The sequence below is a fragment of the Lepidothrix coronata genome, unplaced genomic scaffold (assembly GCF_001604755.1).
Source record: "Lepidothrix coronata isolate B3197 unplaced genomic scaffold, Lepidothrix_coronata-1.0 Scaffold86, whole genome shotgun sequence".
NCBI classification, from domain to species: Eukaryota; Metazoa; Chordata; class Aves; order Passeriformes; family Pipridae; genus Lepidothrix; species Lepidothrix coronata.
This window is the reverse complement of record NW_016690266.1, coordinates 1,277,304-1,294,638: the sequence shown is the minus strand read 5'-3', so window position 1 is coordinate 1,294,638 and position 17,335 is coordinate 1,277,304. Positions and strand designations below refer to the sequence as shown.

The 17,335-nt window shown below is 41.0% G+C and overlaps 1 protein-coding gene across 1 annotated transcript in view; it reads left to right on the top strand.

The window, feature by feature from the left end:
- The window catches only part of PARP14 (poly(ADP-ribose) polymerase family member 14), a 37,504-nt gene that overhangs the window by 930 nt on the left and 19,239 nt on the right, over positions 1-17,335 (top strand). Inside the window, exons 2-16 of the mRNA XM_017820846.1 lie at positions 121-318; positions 502-789; positions 2,609-2,845; positions 3,719-5,973; positions 7,404-7,634; positions 7,906-8,127; positions 9,106-9,196; positions 10,122-10,271; positions 10,801-10,863; positions 11,898-12,065; positions 12,919-13,125; positions 13,225-13,818; positions 14,276-14,421; positions 14,954-15,128; positions 15,337-15,621. Coding sequence (XP_017676335.1) covers positions 222-318; positions 502-789; positions 2,609-2,845; positions 3,719-5,973; positions 7,404-7,634; positions 7,906-8,127; positions 9,106-9,196; positions 10,122-10,271; positions 10,801-10,863; positions 11,898-12,065; positions 12,919-13,125; positions 13,225-13,818; positions 14,276-14,421; positions 14,954-15,128; positions 15,337-15,621 — 5,209 coding nt within the window. The 5' untranslated portion in view covers positions 121-221. The remainder of the gene's footprint in view (positions 1-120; positions 319-501; positions 790-2,608; positions 2,846-3,718; positions 5,974-7,403; positions 7,635-7,905; positions 8,128-9,105; positions 9,197-10,121; positions 10,272-10,800; positions 10,864-11,897; positions 12,066-12,918; positions 13,126-13,224; positions 13,819-14,275; positions 14,422-14,953; positions 15,129-15,336; positions 15,622-17,335) is intronic.

The window sequence follows — 17,335 nt, the reverse complement described above, 5'->3', positions numbered from 1 at the left end:
TTCTTTTCCCTGACCTTATGTGTGGTCTGAACAAAAAATGGAGTGAAAGCTTGGAAAATAAGAAGCTTGGTATTTTTCTTAACTTTTGCCTAACGCATTGGAGTGTGATCTTTTTTTCAGAATCATGTGAGAAATTGGAAGAAGAAAAAGCAACCTCTAGGAAGTCTGTCATAGTAGTAACCACTGCCTCTGGGGAAGAAATAGAAGATGAGATTGTGGAAATGTACTTCGAAAATAAAAAGAAGTCTGGTGGGGGGATCATCAGGTCCTATGTCAAAGAGGGTCAGCGAGTGATCATCACCTTTGAGGATGAGCAAGGTACGCTTGTGTGTTATGGCTGTTATACTGCTAAAGTTCCCTTTTAAAAATAGGCCTTTGCTGGTGCTGGATCTCTTTGTGGGCATTGCTCCAAGCAGAAATGGTGTATTATTTTTATTATTTAATATGGTCTGCTGTGGGGAAGGGAAGATCACATCTTTGGTTTTTTTCCTGTGCAACTAGATGCCCAAGAAGTTTTGCAAAGGAAGCATCACAAGGTGAAGAAAATTGATCTGTTTGTGAAGCCATGGCAAGTGGACACTCTGCAGGAGCCATGCCAAGCGGAGAACTCTGAAGGATCCCTGCCTTCCACCTCAGTTGTGCTGGAGAATATGAAGGAGACAGCAAAAGATTGCATGGTTATTATGCTGGTAGAGAACATCAGCGGCTTGTCAGAGGATGATGGTGACTTCAGTGTGGAAATGATCCCTGAGTTACGTGCTGCTGTAGTTACTTTTACTGCAAATACTGGTAAGAAGGAGTCAGAGTTGAAGCTCTTTCTTATTAGCTACTTGTTTGCATGTGTGTGTGTGAGGCTAAGCAGGAAGTGAATGTTTTCTGTCATATTTTTAAGGTTTGGTCTGATATTGTGTCCTTTTAAAGGAGAACTTACACTACTAAAGTAATGCCATACCTTTTATCTGTCAGGTGTAGAGGCCAGTGAAAGTCAGAAGAGAGCTAGCTCTGATTTGGATAATAAACAGAACAGGTAGAACTAAAACCAAACTATAACTTAGAACAAGCAATGAAGGATGTACGTGATCTGAGAGCAGTTTGATGACAAAGGCTGTCCTTGACAAAAGGTTTTACATGTGTGGTGGGTTCGTATGGATTAGAAGAAAATTGCACAAATATGTGGAGCAGAGCTTTTTAAGGTTATTAATCAGACTGTGTCAGGCTGGAGAAATCTACTGTCATAGACTGGAAGCTGGGAGAGAGTTGAGGAAGCAGCATCTTCTTACAGCTTCTCTAGATGCCTGCTGTGGCCATTGCTGCGGATGGGATACTGGTCCTGGGGTGCTGAGGCAAGTCCAGCTGTCCTTACAGAGTGGCAGCATCAGTTATGTGAAGCGTGGCACTAACACCACATGTGTTGCCTGATGCTGTAGTACCAGTGAGTTGTTAAGCTACTATGTGGTTTTTAGCGTGTTCAATACCATACACTTTCTTTTCTACCTTATTAATGATTGATGACGAAGGCATCTTGCAGGTGATGGAGAGGTGTCTGCTCCTACTTCTCACAGTGAGGGACTGGGGAGACTTTCTGGTGGATTTATGGCTGATTTTACTAGCAAATCCCATCCCAGGATTTGGGCAAAAGTAAGTGGTATGAAAAGACTGGATCCTGAAAGATTATCAGCCAAATGTCATGGCTCTTGTTGCAGAGAGAGAACTGAATTAAACTGACAGTGGTGAACTGGCTTCAGGATTCTTTCAGTGCTGCTGTGCTGGAGTCCTTTTAGGGACAAGGTGACTTTACATGTGCTTGATTCTGGGTGAGAAGGTGGGACAGGAAAGAAGAGAGAATTGAGTCTTACATATGGAAAAATTCTAAATCTGTAGAAGATAGAATATGGTGAAAAGAAGTTATGTATCTCTTTGAATCAACTTAGAGATAACACTGGTGTTATTGGTAATATATAAAAATGAAGTTGCTGAGAAATCTTAGTTGTGAAGGGATTAGTATGTGGTTTAACTAAACCAAAGAATTTTTTAGCTTCCAGAAGGTATAGATTTTTCTGCCTTAGAAATCAGCAATTATTTGTCTCTCATGTTGTGGTCCAGTCCTAAATTTTTGGTGTAGCCTTTAGGAAATAAAAAACTTAACTGTTTTTCCCTGAAAGATGTGAAAGTGATTTGACTGTCCTTTAGTGTGATGATAAGGGGGGGGAGTAGCCAAAAAGAAAATGTATTTATCATAAAACTGAGAGAATTTGAACTGTTGGCACATGTCTGATTAGTTGTGTACAAAACCATAGCCCAGAAATGAACCTGATCTTGTTTCTTTCTGAGGTTAAAGAGGCCCAGTTCTAGTCAGCAGGAAAACTAGCAGCAAATTCTGGGTACAGTCATTGTGGTCAACAATTGTAATCAACCATGAGGGGAATACTGGGTGGCAGATACCGAATACGTGGAAAGAAGTAGCTTTGGGGGCACCTCTGAGTTGATTTTGTAATTCAGTGCTTTGACCAGTGCACACAGCGATAGTCTGCTAACACCGAGGTAGAAAAGTGAGCTCCAAGTTGGAATTTGTTTTTTTTTTCTATTTTCTTCTCCTTTCTCTTCTTAGATACGGGGGAATTTGCTAAAAAGGTTAATCAAAACCACAGAGCAAAGCAACAAAACATTACTGCACGGTGCCTCGAGCTAACAAAGAGCATTAGGGCTGAAAATATACCACCCAACACATCCAGTGACTATATAACCATTTACTTTGAAAATAAGAGGAACGGAGGTGCACAAGTGACGGATGTTCAACAGCTGCCTGACGAAGATGCAGCTATCATTACATTCAGTGACCATAAAGGTAATGTAGAAATGCAAAGCCCTTATTTCTTTGAGAACTTCCTATTTAAGGATCAAAATGTGTATTTTCTAGAGAAATGCCTCCTTTGCCCTCATAAAACAGCAAATCTGGTGCTTTGTCAGCAAGTCTCTGCTAACTGTGCAAGCCTCAGTTTTGGGCCAGCTGGGCATGAGGCATAGAACCATTTCCTTTTTCCAGACAGCTTATTTCACCCTGGCCCTGATCCTTACAGAGTTCAGGTTGCAGTTTGAGTGCAGGAGACTTTCCCCCCAGCCTGCCACCTTCACCACCAGCTGTCCCATGGCAATGTGTGCTGTCTAGGTCATCAGGGGACAATTTCTTGGGCAGCTTTTTTGGCTGGAGACTAGGTGGTGTGGCTTGTCCAGTCAGTGACAGAAAGATGAGTGGAAGGTGAAGGACAAGAGGGAAGCTGGAGCCACTGCAGTGAAAGGGAGAGCTGAAGGGAAGTTGAAAGAAAGAGATGCTCTTTCTGTGGGAAAATGGAGGAGCTGGGGTTTGATACTGCTGAGTATAACCTAAACAACTGCTGAGCTGGGCACTTTAAGTACAGCATATAAGAGAAGTGGGGGCAGAGACTGTGCGTACCTCCTCCCAGAAGTGGACTGTGTTGTGCTTGACTTTCTCTCTCCAACTTAGTTTCTGGCATTTAAAATAAATAATTCTTCAATAATTTGGAATTATTTCTATCTGGGAAGGGAGGGAAATGAATCTAAAAATGTTCTTAGAAATAACAGACATTATTATTTAGAAAACATAGTTTAAAAACCCCAAACAACGAAAAGAACACAAAAACAAAACAGAAGATCTTAAATGCTGACATTAATAGTCTGGGGTTTTGTTTGTTTGTTTTAGATGTAACAAATATCCTGGCAAAGAAGCATACAATCAACAAAACGCCAATCTCTGTCTATCCTTACTACACCTCGCTGGGAACAGCTCTATATGGAAAGGAAGGGCCACAGATAAAGAAGCCAGATCCAATTACATTGCCTCTGGACCCTTATATCTGGAATTATTTGCAAAAAAATAGCAGCCTCATTGCAGCCATAAATTGTGAAATGGCAAAGTGTAATTGTGTGCCAGCGTGGCCTGAACCCCACTGTGCAGACCCAAAAGTTTCCTTGCATCCTTCTGCTGTTTTGTGTGAGCGGAAGAGATCAGTATCTCAGTTGGTCAAGTCATGGAAGGAAAATGTTTCCGCAGCCTTTTCACAAAGCATATCAAAGTATGAAGCAATTCAATGTCAAGTAAGCGCAGAGGTGTGGGAAGCCATTAGAAACAGCTTTCCCTGTGATGAAGTTCTGATGATCCCATGTATTTCCAAGGATTTACTTGTTCTAGTGGGAGAAAAAGAAGTTGTGAGTAACGTTGAACAAGAACTGAAGGTTCTGATTGAAAAGGCCATCAGAGAAATTGAAAGAGAAAAGCAAAGAACTGAACAAGTGGTGACAGTGAGTCCAGGGGAATATGGAATTTTACAGGTTTCTGGCCTGGAAGAAAAATTTCGTATGGAGTTCCCAGGTCTGAAAATAACTTACGATTATTTGCAGAAAATAATTAGCCTATGTGGTGTGCCTGAGGAAGTTTATAAAGTAAAAGGGGAAATATTCGATACTATGCACAAAATGGTAAAGAAAACAGTTAATATCCACCCTTATATTTTCCAGTTTTTAGAGCATATTGATAATGAAACCCTGTCACAGAGTCTGTTTATGTCAAAACAAATTAGTGCCTTTTATGAGCTTGGCACAGGAGCTGTCATCTTGAATGGGAGTACTCCTGAAGATATCCTAAAAGCAGAAGAAGAAATAAAGAAGGAACTGGACTACAGAAGCATTGCATTGGAGGATGAGTCAGTCCTCCGGGAGGAGGAATGGCAGATGCTCACCAAGGAAAACTGCTCTAATGAAGCTGTAACAGTCACTCAGGCAGGAAGTCAGGTCGTCATTGCTGGTTGTTCTCAAGCAGTAGCAAAAGCCTTTGAGGAACTTTCCAGCTTTATAGATGAAAACACACAGGTACAAAGGGTCATTGGAGGAAAGCCCATGGCGGTCATAATGTTCTTTGAGAAAGAGAAGGTTGATGTTTGGGGTGGCTTACTGAAAAAAGGTGTGAAAGTTGACTTTAGCACACAGAAAAAGTGTAGGGTTATATCCTTGAGTGGATCAAGGCCAAAAGTGCTGGAAGGAGTCAGCCTAGTTGAGCAAATACTATCTGGCCTGTACTATAAGCGTGTGGTAATTGGAGCACCAGGAGCCAAGTCATATTTCAAAGAGCATGAACGGGTTTTGGCCTCCCATGCAAAACAAGAGTTTAAATGTTTAGTCCGGCTGGAAGAGCACTCAGAAGAGCACCTGGAAGAACAGCAAGAACATAGTAATGAAGGCAAGCCCTATATGCAAGTGACCATGGGTGAAATTGTAATAGCAGTTTATAGAGCTGACTTATGCACTCATTCTGTTGATGTTGTGGTGAATGCGTCTAATGAAGACCTAAAGCACATTGGTGGCCTTGCTGATGCACTGTTAAGAGCTGCTGGTCCAGCACTGCAAGAAGAGTGCGATGAGCTGGTGAGGAAGAACGGGCATTTCCAGCCCGGGAGCGCAGTTCTCACGGGCGCTGGGAAACTCCCCTGCAAGAGCGTCATTCATGCTGTTGGGCCCAGGTGGAGGAAGGAGGAGCCAGAAAGGTGCGTGGACTTGTTGAGGAAGACAGTGAAGAAAAGTCTAGAACTAGCTGAAACATACAATTGTTCTTCCATAGCTCTGCCTGCTATAAGTGGAGGGATTTTTGGCTTTCCACTGGAACTCTGTACATATTCAATTGTATCCTCTATCAAGGAGACCTTGGAAGGATCCAAGGGGGACAGCAGCTTGAAGGAAGTTCATCTTGTGGATATTGTACAGGATAACATTCAGGCTTTCAGCAAGGCACTTAGAGAAGTGTTTCCAGATTCTTCACCTTCCTACGGGTCCCTGCATCAGGCCAGTAAAATTCCTCAACCTAGAGAGCGCAAAATTTCTCAAAAAAGCAAGAACTTACCATGCATAACAACTGAGGAAGGCCTTGATATTGTGCTGCAAACAGGAAGCATTGAAGATGCTACAGTAAGTGTTTTAAATTATCTGCCATTGAAATACCAAGTGGGTTTTTTTTTGGTTTGTTTTTTTTTTTAAACACAAAACCAATAAATGACCAACCCTAGACCATCATCTATAGTTAGCAATACTGCCATGTTTGACACGTTGCTGAAATTGGCTATCGCTGCTGATAACAAGAATTGCTGTTAGGTGACTGTCTTACATGGTAGATACAGATGACTGTGCAGCATTGCATTTTGTCATCTAGTCCAACCCCAAGTAGGGTCCCCTGGAGCACATTACTCAGGATTGTGTCCAGACGGCTCCAGAGATCCCTGTGTACATGGTATGTTACAGTTTAGCAGAAGCAACTGAGGCCAGCAGGAATCGGTCTGGGCTCCAAACCCTCCCGATCCTTCCTTGCTGGGCAGAAACCATCTTCAGGCAGCACTGACCTTTCCAGAAATCCTGATTATTGGGAGTGTGGTACTAGTATGAAAGCAAAATAGAGTGCTCAGTATTGGCTAGCACGAGTACCTTGCTATGTGAGACTGGCTGATGCTTCCAGGTCCACTGTGCTCCTGCAGCAGCAGAGACATTTACGTCTGAGCCTGTGTCTATAGCCAGTCCTGTTTTCCCTGCATCTGTGGGATATTGGTCTGGGAAAATTTATTTGTTCTGTCACTGGCATGAAACATGCAGTTACTATTGCATTTCCTGTGAAGAACCATCTAATTGATTTCCAGTTGCCTGGTGCATTGAAATTCTGTTAGCTGGCTGATAGCTGTTTTACTGGGATTACCAAAACTGGAAGCAACTCTGTTCAGAACCCTTTCCATAATGGCTGGGAAATCCTTTCAGGTGTGGATGCCTCCCACAGCTTGTGCATGCAGCTCTTCTAGTTGGACAGGACAGAATATATGTTAAAATGTGTACAGAGGTCCTTCCCTAGGAGCTGGATATAGGACTTGACACAATGTTCATAAGCCTTTGTATTTCTCTCATTTAAAAGTTACTGCTTTTCTTACTTCTTTCTCCTTAGGTTTCCTCCAGTCTTGTTTGTCTTCAGGTTCTGCTTTTCCCCTAGACCAGCCATGCATGGGAGTCCTGCCTACCTCAGTGAACATAGATTTTGGTCTGTGAGCCTCTCTTGGAGAACAAACTTGCATAAATGTTTTTCAAGTGGAGGTAGAATGAATAAACCAGGAATGCAGAATTTTAAGTTTCTCCCATCAAGCTGAAATGAATTTCATTGTTAACTCAACTTTTGTGTTCCTCTGGGTAGGCTCATGGTATTAGAATTGAGCATAACTTCTATTTCATTCCAAACTTTGCTCACTCTGATTGCTGTCCCAAAAATTTACTTTGTAAGTCATCAGGCAGGCTGTTTTGATTAATCAATGCAAAATTTAAATTTGATACTTAAAAGGTAGAGGTTTTGCTTGTGTGTTTTTCAGACATCCATTATTGTCATCAGTGTTGGCAAAGATCTCCAGCTTGATAAAGGGCCACTTGCTAAAGCTTTGCTAAGCAAGGCAGGGCCAATGCTTCAGACAGACTTGAGAAAAGAAGGCCTAGGAAGAGCTGAGGAGGGAGCTGTATTGAAAACAAATGGTTACAATCTAGACTGCAGTGTTGTGCTTCATGCTATTGTACCTGCGTGGTTCCAGAGAAAAACATCTTCAAAGGTATAAGGTGTTTTATTAGCTGGATTTTGTCTGGGCTTTATAATGTGTTTAATGCCACTTTTCCTTTGAAATCAGGGACAGTGTCACAGAAGACAGGAGAGTTTGACCTGTTCTTTTTTAACTGTGGGGCTGATCTCTTGTTGATTGATGAATTCCTTGTGATGTATGCAATTAATTGTATCTTATTACCAAGCTAAAAGTGAAAGTGCTATGTTGCACATGCTGGAAAAAAATTACCTTTAGTAACTGAAAAAATGATTGTGCTTTACAGGTCTTTGGTGACATCATTACAAAATGTCTGGAGATTGCTGAAGAACTGTCTCTAAAGTCAATTACTTTCCCAGCAATTGGGACAGGAAATTTAGGATTCCCAATCTTTATTGTTGCTGAATTATTGTTTGACAAGGTGTTTGAATTCAGTAGTAAAAATGGTGTAAATTCTCTTGAGGAAGTTCACTTTCTATTGCATCCAAAAGACACAACTCATATTCAGGTGAGTTACTCTGGTTTTCTTTCTCTATCATATGCTGGTTTATTTGATGATACTTGGCTATCTGATAATCTTCAAGGAATCCACAGGGTGCTTGTTCTTACACTAAAGAAAAACTCTGCTGACAGTCTCTCTTGTCTATACTGAAGGTTCTCATTTTGGTTCTGCCCGTCATGGTCACCTGCCTGTCCTGTACAGACCTGCTCCCTTCCTGTCCTTTTCTGTTTCCTGGCAGTAATACAGACAAAGATGTAATTATTCTTTGTCTCATGAACTCACCTAATTCCTCAGTCAATAGGTCTTGACAGGTAGGTTGTAACTCCTGCATCAATGCCTCCACCCCTGGAAAAAAGGAGTGTTTAGATGGAGTGCTAGTGTCTTTTTAGGAAAAATAATTGTACTAGGTATGCTGTGCTGACAGACTTCTCCAGTAGAAACATCCCAGTATTCTGCATCCCCCTTTCTTTAGTATCACTTTAGCACAAATTTTCTATATGCTTGCTCTAATTACTCATTTCACACCGAAAGAGAGCAGTCACACTGTGAATTAATATCCAGATAAGGGTTTCTGCATCTGTTGGCTTCTGCTATTTTGTGCAGTAGCTAATACATTTTGAAAGGCCAAACCTGAAGGCTACTGCATCAAAGCCTGAGCTGTTTATATAGAGAAGGGTGGCATTACTTGGAAAAGCTGAGTTAGTGTAAACTAGCCCCTCAGTCTAAGGATGCCATCTCTTGCTCTATCCCTGTGGAATGGTGCTAGGCCTTTGACTTACTTATTTGTGATTCTGCCTATGGTTCATGCTGAAAAGCCTTGCTCTCCGAGAACAACATGTGCCATCTTGCCATCACATTATGGCAGATGGTATGAAGTAATTTGTGTTTAGCTCTTTCTAAATGTTTTTTAACTTGACTTTTCAAACTTTTATTTCTACTGTGTAAAGAACTTCTGCAGGGGTTGATTGTAATTTCCTTCTCTAGGTATTTTTAGATGAACTTGAGAAGAGGTGTGGAAATACTGCAGGTGTTGAAATGCAGAAGCCTTCTCCAAATGAGGCTGGCCAAGGCACAGGTAAGCTTGTTTCACAGAAGCTACATGCCTAGTGGATTCTTTTATTCTGTAAAATATTTCAGGGAATGCATTCATAATGGATGTTTAGATATTTGTTTGGTGAGCATTTAATTCCCAAACTCCAGGTGGCTGTATTTTCAGGTTGAGTTATGTCTGAAATAGTATTGGAGATGCTAAGAAAAAAAATTTACCTATGATTCCTTATCTGGATAGTGCCCCTACAAGTTGGAACAGCAGAAGCTATCATGTGCCAAGGGCACAAGCAGAGCTTTTTCTTTTGTTGCTGCAGCACTAGATCCGACTGTGAAGAGGTCAATGTCTTTCTATGTCCTGGGAAGGCAGATGAGTTCCTGGTTATGTGTCTTAAAGTGGTATCTTTGGAATACTCTTAAACCTTATACGTGTTCAGATGAGTAGCAAAACCAAACTGAAATATCTTTGGTGTTATCCAGCTTAATGGAACTACAGCCTGTAAAAAATCAGTTACATGTTGAAAACTTAAATAAAATTTTATAAATAACACCTGGGTAAAAAATTCCACCTGTCATGCAGTAGAGAAGCTGCCTGGAAACTCTGTGAGACAGAGGAGCAAAAGAGTAAGACTTGGAAAGTTTGCTGCTCTCTTACATAGAGGTTTTACAAAGGCTTATACGGTGAAATGTCGCTGTGTCCTGTATTCCAGGTGTGCAGCAAAACACATTTTCCCTGCCATCCTGTCATGAGTAGAAATTATGGGAATAGTGCAGGTTGAGCAAAGACTCCTGTGAGAAGGGATGATTTTCAGTTAGCATGGCAGGCAATCCTCTCCACAGGCTGAGTCTGTAGCCAAACTGTGGTGTCTATAGGTGTTGTACCCATGAACAAGTCCCTTATCTTTTACATCATCACTCCCGTCTGCTCAGGGTCTGTATTTCTTTTCCTGCAGCTTTTTCTACTACCTCTTCAACCTCAGCACATAATTTACTTGAGATGACAATTGGCTCCATCATGTTCCAAGTGGCAGAAGGTGATATTACCAAGGAAAAGGGAGATGTCATTGTAAACATAACAAACCAAACCTTCAACCTCCAAACAGGTATTTTAGTTGATATTGTGTGTGAAAACAGTACGTGTGCTTGGAAGGGCTGGGAAAGGAGACAAGGAAGTATTTTCTTCAATGCTTCATACCCTTTTATTTTTTTTCACAATGTGGTTTCTGTTTTGCTTCTTAGGGTACAAAGGTTCAATTAAGTACTGTCTGAAACTTTATTTTCTTGATAATCTATGTTACAGGATGGCATGTTTAAGACTCTCTTGCAGAAAGGGAAACTAATAGAGTTTTTTTTTAATATAGAATCTTTTTATAGAATACCTCTCAGACTAAAGGAGAAGACAAACCTCAATGAGTTTTGACCTTGGGGAAACTTGTTGGGTACTTTAGAGATCACTTTGTGTTGAAAAGCGGAAGTCTAAAATTTTGGCAGCAGTGCTTTTCAATGAAAACATTTACCGTTACTGGCATTGAGATATTTTTAGATATTGTGTGGATATAGTTCTGCCTCAGAAGGGACTTTAACAGTATTAACAGTAGTAACAGTGGATTCATGTGCCTCTTCTCATTTAAGGTGTCTCAAGAGCAATTCTGAATGGTGCTGGAAAAGCAGTTGAAGTTGAATGTTGTCTACTAGGTATGGTACAACATTTCTGACCCTTCTGAAGGTGTTAATGCATGGCAGAGAATCTGCTGGAATAATTTATCAATGTTGCCTACTGTACTTCCATCATTATTATGCACTGTGTTACAGCAGCTAGCTTTTAAATCAGTTAATGTAATATTTGTAAAACATCTAGTGAAGGAAGGAAAAAAAAAATCTTCTAAAGGAGATGGCTTCTGAACACATGTAAAGATCTAAATCTGTTAGTTATTACATCCTCTTATTCCAATAAAGCTTTCCATGATAAAAACAAAGAGTTTACATCAAACAGAGCAAGCGAGATGTTGTCAGAAATGTTAACAGACAAGCCATAAGTTACTGGAAACAACTGTCTACCTGCAACTCCTTTCGTTATTTCTGAGTAAGAAAATGTTTGCTTTGGCATAACTAGTAATCCACTACCACATCCTCTATGTGACTACTTTTCAGTAGTGTGAAGCTGGGTTCCTGCCTCAGAAGAGGCATTTATTTGTAGACCAAATTGAGCTGGTGAACAGCAGCTATAATGAAAGGGAAGTAAGGATGGACAAGTATGTGGTTTAAAACCCCACAAAATAAAGGAAGTGGGAAAGATGAAGGTGTGGAGGTCAGCTTGGAAGACCAACCAAAGGAAAAGAATTATGTGGAGGCAATCAGGGGTAAACAAACCTCTCTTGCACAGGCCAAGAGGGTAATTTGGGCTAGGCAGCCTGGGGGTAGATGTCATGCTTGTGTGTTTGTGAAGACAGAGTGCCTGTCTGCATAAAGTTCTCCGAGTCTGCAGAGCAAACCGGATAAATAAAGACGCACACAAAATTTATTTATCAAAAGAGGCACATATCTTACAAACATAAATTGAATCCTTGTGCCTTGAAAGTGAAAATAGAGAGAGGGAGTTGCTTACTCTATGAACAGAGACATGAAGCTTATCCTGGGGCATATTTGTCACCACTTCTTATTTCTTAATGAGAACTAGTACACATCTATATTGTGGATAATTGTTGATTATGTTCTACTACTTCTTTCAGCCCAGAAACCTCACAAGAGCTATATCATCACCCAAGCAGGAAACCTGCCATGCAAAAAAATAATCCATTTTGTTGCCCAAGATGATATCAAGTTTCTAGTTTTCCAGGTGCTCCAGGTGTGTGAATTACAGGGGTACACCTCTGTCGCCTTCCCAGCAATTGGAACAGGTCTGTGTCTCCCTTTTTTGAAATGGGTTCAGTGCATATGATTCTGCTGATCTCAGGGCTCAAGGACTGAGTTTGATTTATCTGGAGGGGTTATTATTTGGTGAAAATATATTCAGAAACTGCAGTCTTCAAAACTGTTATTAGGGATTTATGAAGAGCTAGAAAGCTTCACTCCTTGCAGACATTTAGTACATAAAGAGTATGAGTATTCTAGAACCAACACTTCCTTGCTAACAGGGATTCAAAGGTATATCTGTGCTTCCTGGAGAACTGCAGCCTGATATGTGTGCAGCTCAGGGAGAACAGCCAGGAAGCTACTTCTCCGTTGCTGAAATCAGTAGATGCAACTCTACCTGGCAGCCGCACAAGCAGGGTTGATGCAGATGGAACATGAGCCAGTCAAAAAGGCCAGATTGTCCCTTTTTCTTTTGTTATTTTCAGTTAGTTCAGTAGAAATCCATAGCATCGGAGAATCCAGAACTGTGCCCCATGCATGGGGGAACCCCTTGCATGAACAAAACTAGGCCTACATTTTGAGCAAGGAGTTGGTTACTGGGCCACTGAGCGTCAGGCCTGTGGCCTATTAGGTACTCAGGGTGTACAGTCTACATCATAACCTGAATGGTTGCCATGCCAACAAAAGGAAATTTCAGTTTTTCCCTTGCTGGAAAGGTGGTCTCAGATGGTCTTCTCATGATAAATAGAAACCTTTCCTAATTGCCTGCCTGACATTATTCTTGACCTGTTTATGATCCAAGTGATTGTGGGTATGTTCATAGCTGTTCTTGTAAAGATGTTTTAATAATTTGCAATTAGCAGTTCTTAAAAGCAAAATATCTCTAACTTTTTTCAGGAGAGGCAGGCCGCAATCCTGCTGAGGTAGCTGACAAGATGATAGATGCAGTAACTGACTTTGCAAGAAGGAACTCTCCTGCATCTGTGAAAACTATTAAAGTTGTCATCTTTCAGCCACATCTGCTGAGTGTGTTCCATGCAAGCATGCAGAAAAGAGAAAGGCCTACTAAAACACCAGTCAAATCATTTATTTCCAAGATAAAATGTAAGTAGATGTCACTTAAGTGCAGGTTATAGATCAATCTGTTTAGCAGCAGGTAGTAATAATTAATATTAATTACAATATTTATGTATTTCAATGTAGCATTCCGGAGCCCTGAGAAACGTTCCCTAAAGGAAAAAAACACAGGAGTTTTGGAAAAGAAAATCGACCCGGCTGTTGTGCAAATTTGCGGTGAAATTAAAAAGGAAGTGGAAGAAGCTGAAAACTGGCTGAGAAGTGCAATTTCAAAGGAACAGCTTCAGATAGAAATTGTAGATGACTCCATCTCTCATTTCAGTAAAGAAGAGAATGAGGAACTGCATCACCTACAAAAGAAATTAAAAATTGCTCTTTATTTGAAGGGTACCTCTATTGGAATTTCAGGTTTTGGGAAAGATGTCTGGATTGCTCATTCAGCTATTCAGAAAATGATCCTCAGGGTAAAAGCTACTAAACAGGAAGAGGTCCAAGCAGGACTTTTAAAAAATTTAATTGAATGGCAATATTTTGAAGAGGATTCCTATGTGCCCTTTGATAGTCTTACAAATATGCAGTTGGAAAATGCTTACAGGGGAAAGCAGAAAAGTATTTCAGTCACCATTGGTGGGAAAAAATACACAGTGGATATGAAACTTAAATATGCTGTGGATGACCAAGGAAAACAAACAGCCATCAGACGTGTCGATAAATCTGAAGGTAGGTAAAAGCATCTTGACAAACTGAGGTTCCATGTGAAAACCAGGTTGCATCCAGCCTAATAAGAGAAGGAATGGTAAGAATATTCAAAGTATTGTTAGGAGCTTTGTGCAGTTGCTTTTCTGGAGAATGTAGAAAGGAACTGAATTGGGAATTGAAAATAAGAGAACCCTGCAGTTTTTTAAAATATTTTGAAAAGTAGGTAATGCGTTCTGAGGTTCTTAACAAGCTTTCTAGCAATAATTAGGTGTTTGTAGCAGCTGTCATTCTAGCTCTCAGCTCACTTCTGGTTTTGAGATGTATCTTTTCTATTTACTGCTGATCCTGATAAGGAGCTACCTCTTTCTGACTCATCCATAAGCAAGATGTATGGGCTTTTAGAAGGATTTGTAGCAGGGCATATTGAATTTTAAGTAGGGGATTTGTGTAAATATGATTGATCATGTTTCTTCTGCAGATCAAGAGTCAACAGTGCTCCCTGCAACATGGGACAATATGGAAAATGAGCGACTCAAAATAGTGGAACTAAGACCAGAAACAAGAGAGTACAGAGATGTGCAGGAAAGGTTTCTGCAGACCTGTCAGTCATTCAGAATTGAAAAGGTATGTCATAATTTCTGAGCACAAATACTTTGATGGTAAGTGATAAAAGATACTAACAACAATGGAAAAAGTAATTCCATTGGGATTTCTGGAGTTGGACAAGTCTTTCTGGCTGTCACTAACTTCAACTAGCATCAGTTTAGTGGGGTATTTGAAGCAGTTCTTGAGCAGTTGCTTCTTCAGCACCAAGGCAGAGTGCTCTTGGAATGGTTTTTGCTGTAACAGAGCACAGCATTTGCCCACGTAAGCTGTGTGTGCTGTGCAGGCAGGGGCATCATCTCTGGCCCAGAAACCTGCAAAATGCTCCTCTGTTTTTTCCCATGGAGTGTCTCTGTCGTGTTCTGGGCTGGGTTCTGCTATCTGTGTGCCAAAGTTTGGAAGGATTTGAATAACTTGTTTCATCATTTGGTATAAAAGCATTGGAGCTGGGAGGGGAATCTTGGAAGCAGATCGAACTGTCTATGCACAAATTTTTTTCGTGACAGCAACCTACCCTCTTTCTTTCTGTCTTTCTTACTTCAAAACTTTGCAGATTGAAAGGGTACAGAACCCATATTTTTGGAAGGCCTACCAAATAAAAAAGCGTGAAATGGATAAAAAAAATGGCAACACAAATAATGAGAGGCTTCTGTTTCATGGGACGAGTAAAGAGTCATTAACCTTAATTAACAACCGTGGATTTGACCGGAGCTATGCTGGAATGCACGGTAAAGTGACTATCTAAGCAACCCTTGTTTTCCTGAAAGAGGCTAGGACTGATTTACCATCCCATCTGAATAGTCCTGCCTTGCAAAATCATTTGTTTTGTTATATCTCTGTATTGCAAATAAAAAGCAAATTCACTAGCTCTGAAGGTGGCAGATAAGGGATTGCTGCTACTGAAACACTCACAAACATTTGTTTTTCTGACTACAGCTGCAAACTTCGGAAATGGAACGTACTTTGCTGTTAATGCCAACTATTCTGCCCACGACAACTACTCTAAACCAGACATGAATGGGAAGAAGCACATGTACTTGGCTCGAGTCCTTGTTGGAGAATATTCTCAGGGCAGAAAAGGAGCGATCACTCCAGAACCAAAAAATGCTAGTAACTCTATAGATCTGTTTGACAGTTCGACTGATGATGTGAGCCGGCCATCCATGTTTGTAATTTTTAATGACATTCAAGCTTACCCAGAATACCTTATCACTTTCACTAGATAAGTTGTTTTGATTGCAGCCACGATTGCAGGTCTTTCAGCCTTTGTATAGGATGGAAACACCTATAACAAAACACACAATGAAAACAATAATTAGTTGTATCAAATTAATTTCTGTTTCCATTTAAGCGATCTGGCAATTTCTGATACCCCTGAAGTAGACTTCTTGTTTACACTTGGAGCAGCTGAGCATGTTTAACACTTGAGCATTACTTTGTACTGAAAACTTCTGCTAGATTACATATTAAGTCTTTGTACTGTATCAGCTTTTCCATGCAGCCTTAGGGCCTTCCTAATTGCTGATGAGGAGTGGGAAGGGACAGTGCAGCCACGGACTGTACAGTGTTGCATTTCTGATGCCTTCTTACACTCTGTAAGTGACAATCTCATTGTGGATTATGACACAGTGGTTTTCAATAAATAAACTAGTCATAGTTAATGGCTTATGTTTGTCTAGACCTCTCAGAACATTTATCATTGATTTTCAACCACTGAACTTCAATGAACTTGATGTTACAGATATGGATTGACGTGTTTTTAATACCATAAACCTGCTGCTTTGCAGTGCCTCCAACTACTGAAAACTCTTAGCTCCTCTGAATGAATTGGCTTTGACTTATTTGGTTAGATGATTAAGAAAAAAAATCTTCCAATACCTTCTTTACATAGTTAGTTGGGTTGTTGTTATAACAAGTTTTACTGTTGATGTGTCCATGTGAGCAATAACTATCGCAGGGGAACTGTGGCCAAGGAACACCTTTTCTGGGAATGTGGTGTGAAGTACTGTGAACCTGCAATTCAAGTATCTCAGTAGAGCCATGAACATCAGGCTGTTCATTCGCACCCATCCCATTGTGACAGTGCTGGAACAACTCCCTTTGGGCCTTATTGCTTCTCATTATGTCAGTTTTCCAACCACTGAAAAATGCTGACTGTTGAAATCAAGTGTCTTGAAATCAATTTCACCTGGAGCTTGAAATCAAGATATGGGTATGGGGGCCAAAAGTCTTAAGTTTTACTTTTACAGTGAATAAACTTATTAAATCTCTGTAACAATACCCATGGTCCATGGTTCATCAGTGTGCCAGGAGCCAGAGGAGATGGCTCCAGGTGCATCATTGCAGCTGGTGGGTCACTGGTACCAGTCTGACCATTCCCTCCAGAAGACAGTACTGCATCAGTTCTCAGTTTCCCATTGCCACAGGAAGCTGCAGAGGGCACCAAGGTGTTTTTTCACCAGTAGTTGCATTACAGGTGCCATGGGCATCCAGCACGGAACAGAAACCTGCAGCACTGGGCTCTGTGCAGGTGATGAGTGGCAGATGCTACTTATCCAGTTTATTCTAATCAAAAGGCAAAGGTGGGGGGCAGGGGCACACAAAGGGACATAGAATCGTAGAATAACCTGAGTTGGAAGGGATCCACAAGGATCATTAAGGGGAACTCCTGGCCTTGCACAGGAGAGCCCTGAGAGCATTGTGCAAATGTTTCTTGAACTCTGGCAGGCTTGAGGCTGTGGCCACTTCCCTGGTCACAGGGAAGCCTGTTCCAGTGCCCACCCACCCACCGGATGAAGAACCTTTTCCTGATATCCAACCTAACCGTCCCCAAGTAGAGCTTCAACCTGACACTGCTTGTTCCACCCTGACCTTGTTTCTCCAGCAGCGATGTTGCAGAATGTGGGATATGTAAAAGTTTTCTTAAGAAACCATC